Below are 10000 nucleotides of genomic sequence, written 5' to 3' on the forward strand. Positions count from 1 at the left end.
ATGCCGCTGTAAACCTGACTTATAGAAAAGATAATCATTTAACTTCGCTCCGCCGCTACACGGAGGGACTGGATGTGTTTCTGTTGATTGCCTGAGGTTTGAGGCTTCGAGACGCCGCGCGTGATGTGAGGAGTGTGTTCTGGGGAACCAGCCATGCGTCAGATCATCCTGCGTCGAGTTCAAGGCAGAGTTCATCAAACATGCGGAAACTAGATGATAAGATGTAGAGTAGATCCAGAGTCAAATAAATCAACAGAAACATAATAAATCTGGGTAACACTTTACAGTAAGGTTCATTATTTAACATTAATGTATTACTAACATGAACTAACAGTGATCAATACATTTTTTACAGTGTTTTTTAAACTTTGTTAATGTTAGTTAATAATAATCCAGCTGGTCATTGTTTGTTCATGTTCACGGTGCATTAACTAATGTTCACAATTACAACCTTTGATTTTAATAACGTATTAGTAAATGTTGAAATGAATATTAACTAAGATTAATAAATGCTATTGTTCATTCTTAGTTCATGTTAACTAAGGTAGTTAACTAATGTTCACTAACGAACCTTATTGTAAAGTGTTACTGAAATCTGCAATAAAATGCTCAGCTTCATGTCATTTGATTCTCGTTTCTCAGTGAAAAGGAGAGATTTAGTAGAAGGTTCACGCTGCTCTTTTACCAGTGAAAGTGAACAGTTTCCGCTTCACAAAGTTAAAAAACAAAAAGTATCGTAAAATCATTGGCTGCAAGGTTATTGCAAATAATATAGTTGTCTTCTGTCGCAATATCCGAGGTCAACGATATGAAATCACTGACAGTTCAATCATTTACATAATAAGAGTTACATTGTTTTTCTATTTTTCGGGTAACACTTTACAATTCATTAGTTAACATTCGTTAATGTATTAATCAACATGAACTAACAATGAGCAATACATTTGTACAGTATTTATTAATCTTTGTTAATGCTAGTTCATAAAAATCCAGCTGTTCATTGTTTGCTCATGTTAGTTCACAGTGCATTAACTAATGCTAACAAGAATTTAATAAAGTATTAGTAAATTAAGAGATTAATAATGTGCAGTTCATTATTAGTTCATGTTAACTAATGAACCTTATTGTAAAGTCTACCATTCATTATTGTTATATTATATATTTTAATTTATTGTTATTTTTCCCCATTTCTGATGAACTATTCCTTAATATATCACAATGTCTAAAGCACGGCTGATTAACATAGATTCAGTACAGGCTACAAAAGTCTATCAAAACATTTATTCTATTTTATGGATCATGCAAAAAGTGCAAAATGAATTAAAAACAAGTGAACAGGAGCAAACGTTTCGGCACACTGCTGTCTTCAGTGCTCACTCTGCAACAAACATTCACCCTTTTCTTGATAAATAACAATTTCGTCTAGTTTTCATGAGTCTTATAAAGCCAAAACAGCTGTACAGAATCGTAATGTTTGCCTGAACTATCCCGTTAATTGCAAAAGTATGAAAGAGTTTAAGGAAGAGACCATAGACGAGTGTGTGTGTGTGTGTGTGTTTTGGCCTTGTGCCCATCCTGTGTTATACCTGCATCTCAATGAAGCTGGCAAGGTGATTTACTGGCAAGGTGTCTGGACTGCAGTCTCTCGCTCTCTCTCTCTTTAACCAGCGAGTCAAAGCGACATTGATCTCTCAGCCAGGCAAGGTGACCTACAGAGCTCCACTTCCCAAGCCTCTCTGTCCTCGTCTTCATCTCTCCCCCTCTCCGTGCGGGTCGTGACCCCGGCGAGTGATGTCATGTCCTGTGGCAGAGAGCACAGCAGTGAGGGGAATATGAAAACTGAAGCAAGTCCTTGAGCTGCTCTGAGCCACTCGTATCAATAACGCGCTTCACAATGCCCCGTTTCAACACTCTACCGCGCTTACTCTGCTTTTGAACCACTGTTACCTCCATCCTAAAGGCAGAGCGCAGGCAAAAATTACTATTTTGTCAATCATGTGTATTCACCTCGAAACGTTTCTCTCTCTGTGCCTTTTGATATGTTAAAGTCTGCATGAAACAGAAGTTGTGCTCTTCTTTTCTTCCCTATTGTGCCGTATATCCGAGTAAAACGGCTTCAGGAACAAGAACAAATGTGGGCAGGGCCTGAGAATTGATTGGATGGTTGTGGTTTGCTATTGGTGGATCTCATGTGAGTGACAGGTTGCCCCGCCCACATCATCAGAGAAGGGAAGTTATTCTGATTCAAGATTACTGAAGCATGGATAATGATGTGCACAGATACATCATTTATAATAAATACGGCAATATTCCAAAAAGAAAAATAAGAATAATCCATTTTGATTTCATGGTGACTTTAATGATTTTTTCAATTGAAAATGAAAACAGCAAAATATAAAGGCTTCTAAACAGTGGAAGTGGATGGTGACTATCTCAGAAAAGGATAAATGCAAACTTATTTAAAGCAATATAAAAGGAATAGTTCACAATACAGGAAAAATACAATGCATGGTCAGTGGAAAAATTCCCCTCTACCTACATTTTTCTGAAACTTCAAAAACACACCTTCACGTTCAATTCACTGCAGTTTCCAGCTGTGGAAGTAAAACACCAATATTTATGCTGTGGATTTATCTTAAATACTAGTTTCCCAGTAAAAAAAAAAAAAAAAAAAAAAAAAAAAAAAATGCGGACATGAACGCCCTCTCAAGTCAAAATTTGAATACGATGAGCTCGTAATCACAACAGGAAGTAGGAATTTTCCGAGAGCTAAAACGGCAGGGTTAACAGTTACTTCAGCATGTTTTTTAGGCTGTTTTTTTAAGGTGGTGCGTTATTTTCAAACGATATTTAGAGAGGAGAACCTTTATGCCACTTACCAGACTTTCCACACCCGAACTGCAGCGATACACACAACAACCAAGGTGATATGAGGTCATGTCCATCTGTTTGAGAAGTGAAGAGAAGTCCATCTGTTTTGTTAAGGCCCGTTCACACCAAGCACGATAACTATAAAGATAACTATAAAGATAACTATATATGCGTCCACACCAACGACCGATAACGGTCTTTTTATTCTAAGCACGCGCGCGCCCGGATGATCCAGATCCATTTTAAATGCGCGAGACCTTTAAATTAGAATGGATTCTGATTGGCTGTCAGTGTTTTATGTTAGACAGCTGGAAAAAAAATCGTTCTGAAAGTGATCCCAACGATATCGTTCCTCATATCTGTATCGTTATAGTTGTGGTGTGAACTCTGTTATTCTTTAATATGGAGATCGATTTTTAGAATTATATCTTTATCGTTATCTTTATAGTTATCGTCCTTGGTGTGAACGGGCCTTAACGCTGAACGGTTTTGGCGCCACTTACTGGACGTTTCAGTTTGAAATTGAAAGTGCCGCGAAACATACAGGAAGCAACGTATTATTATAATGCAGAAATGTTGCCAAGTTTTTCCACTTTTGAGGGGAGAGAAAGGAAAAGAAAATTCTCATTCATTTATCACTCATTTCGTTCTTCTGTGAAACACAACAGAGATCTAACCCTTTGTTTTCCACACAAAAAACGTATTTCAAACGTGGCCGTTTAGAAACAAGAAAGTTGACGTTCAGCTGCGCGCTATAGTAAACACGTGTTCGCGTGCACGTGAGCTCTCTCTTAAAGCTCGTTTAAAGCATCTCTTTTTATCACTGCATTTAAACGCTGTTCACATCCTGAGGTAGAGATGTACAGGACAGATGTTATCGTTTGCTCTCTAAACTTTCTGGAGATATTTTACTCTAATAGAGTTAGCTGTAAACACAAATGTCTGTGTGTGTGCGGTGGCGTGAGGTCAAAGTTCACCAGTGTGTCCCGCAGTGATTACAGAGCAGAGTGAATGGTGTGTGTGAAGTGAACTGGGTCGAGGGACCTTTCTATTTTATAGAATTATAGTAATTATTATTTTGTTATCTCTCTTTCTTTTGCATATTTTGTTCATCATGGAAGGACATCACGAAAGTTTCTACACCTGTGATACGACCTCTGACCCCTGCCCTTTGCCCCTGCAGTCTGAGGTAAGAGCAAAGATTTTCATTCTGACTAGATGAAAATTATCACTCCCTATTTATGAATACAATAGTATATATTTATACAAATATAGCCTACTAGTATAATAATAGTAGATTTTTCTATATGTGATATTTAAACAAAATCTTTTCTGCAGTTCAGAAATTGAACATTGTGTTGTTCAAAAAGAATAAAAGTGAATTAAAATACATTTTACTTGAAACTTGATTCATAATTAAATTATACGTAATACACAAAGGAGTACCGAACCGATATTAAACACATTGTGCATATTTTTATCTTAATTTATGTGGTTTTAATAAGTAGTATTCCAATTATAATTTTGTAATTATTATTTCCATGTTTGATTATTTAAATAGTGCATTATCGTTTGTTTTGTGGTTGTCAATGAAAACCCTTGTTATGATGTGCAGTGTGTGTGACATAATTTACTCTCTAGCAGTCATATTCTCATATATTCAGTAGCTTATGTATTTAGTTTATTTAGCATGAGACGGTCATTACTGACTAGCAGGCGTGGTGGAAATAAAGGAAGGTTATTGTCTGATGTCTGGAGGTTTGTTGACGGTCACAGTGTGACTTCTGTGAGTTTGTTCAGTGTGTGTGTGTGTGTGTGTGTGTGTGTGAATGGTTTGTTTTCAGGTGTGTAACGGAGTGTTATTGATCTTGTCATTGGTTTTCCCAACATACAGTAAACCGAGCGGCTACCAGAAACTGTCCTGCCTCATATAATAACCCCTGTGAAACACTGAGGTTCAGAAACTGGCCAAAGCTGGTTTTGCTTTAAATCTGCTGCTGAATATGATTTGTGAAGGTTTATTTGAAAGATTAGGTTAAGTTATGGTATTTTACTAGAAAAACCTGTGTGTGTGTGTTAGGGTTGTAGCGGTATACCGGTATGGCGGTTTATCACGATATTGACATGTACGATTATCATATCGTGAACATTTGCTTATCCACGGATTTGGGAAAAAAATGAAACCAGATCAGATCTCACCTGTGCATATATGCGAAAAACGAACGCGGGGTTTCCTTGAAGAAGAGTTGCTGCAAAAGGAGGAAACACGTCAAACATGTTCTCCCATATCCACGAACACCATCCCTGTGGATAAAGTTTCACTTATAACTTAAGGCCGTATTAATTCCGTGTTACTGAGGGAATTTACAATATCACGCAGATGTCACGTAACATGCGCGGTTTGATAGATGGATGAATAAATCTAAAATATAGCTGTGCAATAAATCAAATCGCTATATGAGTATTTAATGTTATTTACTCATCGTCAAACTCACTCTGACTGAAACTCATAGGAGTTTAGTACAACCTGTCAAAATAAAAGTTCGGTTTAGCTTAAAGAAATATATTACTATTGTACAATAGAATGAAGCCAACTTAAAGTTATAACAACAACAATAATAAAGTTTAAGAAATAATATAGTTTTTTGTCAGTTTTAATTTAGTAAACCTCTGTTGTGCACGAAAGTTGTTACATTTCATTTGATTGCATTTTCAATAATATCATAGAATCCAGACAAATGATATCAGACAACCCAGAATTTCTGAAGAAATAAAATACATTTCATAAGACTCTATTATCTTATTATTATCTTAAATAATAATGAATAAATTAAGAATAAAAATAAGTTAAGATTTTATTAGACATACAGTATTTGTTCAAATAGGAGATGTACAGCTTTATTTTTTCTAATTTTTTTCAAAAGGAAGACTCATACTCAGACTCAAACGTTTTTTATTTCATTAGAAAAGTTTGTTTTAATATTGTTTTAATAATAATGATTGTTTAATACCGTATACCTTTAAACCGTGATGTTTTCTGAGACGATTATCATACCGTGGAAACCTCATGCCGTTACAACCCTAGTGTGTGTGCGTATGTCTGCTTGTGTGTGTGTGCGTGGGCTTGTTCTAGTTCGCTGAGGGTGAATCTGATAGGACAGTATTGATGTTCTGCGTTGATTCTCCAGCATTAAACCGCATATATCCGCTGCAGTGAAACACAGGTGAGGTCATGATCAGGGCTCAGGAAACACACGCCTGTTTGTCTTATCTTCGTGCGGACACACTTTCTTTAGTGTCGTCGCTGGGATGTTGTTGTTGTTGTTGTTGCACAGCGATTGTGAAAGTGATTTTGTTTTTGATACCTGGTTTTACAACTGCACGCCAAATCCCTTCTCTATCCTCATCCCGTCCGCTGTCTAAATGTGTGTGTGTGCAGGTATGTTGAATGTAACCAAAGCCAGTAAGGATATGAGTTATATTTAGCAGCTCCTCCTGAAGACACTCGTGTGGATAAAAATACAGGCAGACTCAAGGAGAAGCGGTCCTGTCCTGCTCTCATCCGGCTGAGCTCCGGCTCGGCTCAGGCCCGGGAGACCGCGCTGTGCTGTGGGTTTTAGGACGTTTAAACATCTCTTCATGCTGTGCCTTTATATTTATGAGATTATTAATGCTGTTTTTGTAGGATTTCACTGATCAAAGCGCATAATTTCCACCAAAACGCAGCAGTCTTCCTGTACCCTATAGCATATCTCTCTCTCTCTCTCTCTCTCTCTCTCTCTCTCTCTCTCTCTCTCTCTCTCTCTCTAGTGTTTTACGTCTGGTGTTTAATTGAACCCTAATACACACTGTTCAATAGCAATAGAGAAAGACTTGTTTTGGGGTCAGTATCTTTTTCCTGCCCTTTTTATAGATATATAAATAGATAGACACGTTGATGGATGGATGGATGGATGGATGGATGGATGGATGGATGTCAGGGTGGAGTAAGATCATCATCAGACACTCTCAGTAATTTTTTCACCCCATTAATTTATATGGAAAAAAGTTTTTTTTAACATTTTATTCGGTCAGTGTGTGGAAGAACCAACACGCAGGAAGACATTTTGTTGTCATATGGCGAGAAAAGCACAAAATTCTAGGAACAATGTGTCAAGATCATTAAGTCTCTAAAATATCAGTTAGTTTGGCCTTTTTATGACATGACGAGTTTATTTCAGGCTGTCAAGTGGAATAACCCCAAGAAAATGTCACGATATTTATGATGAAAAAAATCATATTTATCAAAAAGAATACTTTTTAACGTAAAGCATACATCCAATAATATGTGTGTGTGTGTGTATATATATATATATATATATATATATATATATATATATATATATATACACATACACAGTATATATTATTTATTTATTTATTTTTCACTTGGTTACACCACATGACATATTTACTCAAAAAGTTTATTTAAATTTGGAATTATTTATATTATTAAATTATTAAATGGTTTCTAAATGTTTATTTAGAATAATTAAAAAAAATGTACGAAACTAACAAGTACAAATATTACATGCTTCCTTAAATTAAGTACAATCAACTTGCATGTATAAGTCTTTTCAACATAAATTATATTAAACTGACTTAAAAAAATTAGTTGAATCTCATATAACTTATAAAAAAAAAGTTGAAAATTGCATAACTTGTTTCGATGAGTTAAAGCAATGTAAAAACATGTCATGTTTTATTGATAATATTTTTACAGTGAGAACTTATATTTCATAAACTGATTAAATGTGTTCAGTCCTCATGCGAGTCCCGAGGGAGCATCAGTGTGACTGTGTGTTTACGGACTGGTATAATCTCACTCGTCTGGTCAGTTGATCTCGTCGTCTCCTTCAGACTGTGTGTGTGTGTGTGTGTGTGTGTGTGTGTGTGTGTGTGTGTGTGTGTGTGTGTGTGTGTGTGAGACAGAACTGGCACCCATAACCTTCTCTCTTTTATCCCTTTATTCTCGCAGTAGATCCGATGGCATATATTTCCCCGGGCCGCAGGAACAGTGCGCCTCTTCGACTCCTTGTTAGCTTGACAAATAACTTCTGTGGGCAGAAAGTGCTGAATTTTAGCTTTCGGTGTCTATTTTCTGCCGGCTGACATTAATTTTGCGAGCTCTGCGGGAACTAACTATCAGAAATAAATAAATAAGGCAATAGCAGGGCTGAGGCAGGGTCTGTTTCTGAACACGCGTTCACACCTCGTATCTGTGTGTCTTTAACCCGCTCTGTGTGTGTTTGAGCTCTTCACAGTAAACACACTGCAGCACACATTCAAGCATGTTTAATATCTCTCAAATTATGTGCTGTAAAATTAAATTTTGGATTTTTGGAATTACTGTTTCCTTTTTTTTTTTTCTTTTTTGATCAGTCTAATCTGAAATTGACTGATTAATCAATGAACTAATTCTAAGACTGAACATCTTTTAGTGATTAATGCATATAAAATGTATATAAAATATTTACACCAATAACAAATGTATCTGATAAGTTGATATTCATAAGTAAATTCAGAAAATAAACTGAATTTAACAAAACATTGACTTTAAATGCATGGATATTTGACAGGGTTATTATAGTTAACTAAAACTAAAACCATTTAAAAAAAAATGCATTACTTGAAATAAAAATAAACATTAACTCCAATAAAATAGAATTTAACAAATCTTAAACTTATTTCAGCTTTTGTTTACTTTAAGTTAAAGTACTAAAATAACCAAAACTAAATAAACTTTATAAAATGTGTATACATTTAATTAAAAACAAAAACAACAAACAACAAAAATTTAACTAAAATTAAAATAAAAAAATATATAATTAAAAATCTGAACAAAAACTATAATAGCATGTTGATGATACAAAAATGTCACAGATATTTGGCAGGAAAGCGATTATGTTTATGAAATTTGGTCATAATTCACATTTTTAATTTACAATTCATAATTGACTGTGGTACTAATCTTAATTGTTTTCAAAACACAAAAGACAAATGACGTTTATGTTGATAGTAGGGTAATTTATACTGTAATGGATTGCTGACCAAAAAATAAATAAATATTCACAGGCTCAAAACGTGTATTTTGGATATGAATATAGTGGAAAATAATTGGAAACTTGAAATTGTTTACACATTTACAGACTCTGACTGTATTCTGATGCAGTGATGAGAAAAATCCGCCAGTATGGCTGTCTTTCAGAAACCCAATATCCGCACCGGCTCCGGCTGTAAGTGCTTGTTTAAATTTTCATGTCAGGAAGTGCAACAGAGGCGTTACGGGGAGCGAGGGGCTTGTGAACGCTTTAAAAGGCGTGTTTAAAGTGTTTTACAGGTATTTTAAAGGCTTGTTGCAGAGAGGCCTGTGTTTACTGTCGCTGGACCTTATTATCAGCAGATGTCCTGACCGACCCAACTCTCCCAGAATGCACCACGGGTCACATGCACTAGCTACATTGCAGTCAGCCTGACACACACATCATGAATTTCACACTTCTGGAGGTTATTATCGTCAGGAAACATGAGGCAACCACAAATAGTTGATTTGTTTTATTATTTTCAGCTATTTTAGTGATTCTCCGCATTATTCCGATCTTTGGCTGTCATGCAGTGCATTCTGGGATTGTCTCCTCTGATTTAAAAACATCTTAGATGTGTCGCTTAAGTTTCAGATTTAAAATGCCTTGGGAAAGAAGTGTGCTTGAGTTGAATGTGCACTTAACTTCAAATCTTAGTATCTAAAGTATATTTACAAAAACTGTACCAGGTAATATATTAATACTATAAATAATAATATTAATATAAAAGGCCACTTTAGTGTATTAAATAGTCCTCTTTCATGACTGTTTCTTAACATACTTAAGTAGACTTTTAAAAAGTGAACTTGTAATAATGATAAATTAAGTTTTACTTTAAAGGCCATTTTAAATCATTATGATTTATTAATTTTTTTTGTCATGCTGTAAAGAAGCACACACACTTTGATGTGTTGACGGACATACTAACGCACATGCTAAGAACTTGATTATCATTTTTACTGTAGTGTTACATTTAAAGTCAATATATTTTAGATGCACTAAATTGC

At 35.3% G+C, this 10000-nt stretch overlaps 1 protein-coding gene across 1 annotated transcript in view; it reads left to right on the forward strand.

Annotated features, from left to right (window-relative positions):
• Positions 1-10000, forward strand: part of mafb (MAF bZIP transcription factor b) — a gene marked incomplete at its 5' end in the record, with an annotated part of 79383 nt that overhangs the window by 5962 nt on the left and 63421 nt on the right. Inside the window, one exon of the mRNA XM_081356431.1 lies at positions 3993-4060. Coding sequence (XP_081212557.1) covers positions 3993-4020 — 28 coding nt within the window. The 3' untranslated portion in view covers positions 4021-4060. The remainder of the gene's footprint in view (positions 1-3992; positions 4061-10000) is intronic.

This window comes from Scardinius erythrophthalmus (assembly GCF_964197995.2).
Source record: "Scardinius erythrophthalmus genome assembly, chromosome: 24".
Taxonomy (NCBI): Eukaryota; Metazoa; Chordata; class Actinopteri; order Cypriniformes; family Leuciscidae; genus Scardinius; species Scardinius erythrophthalmus.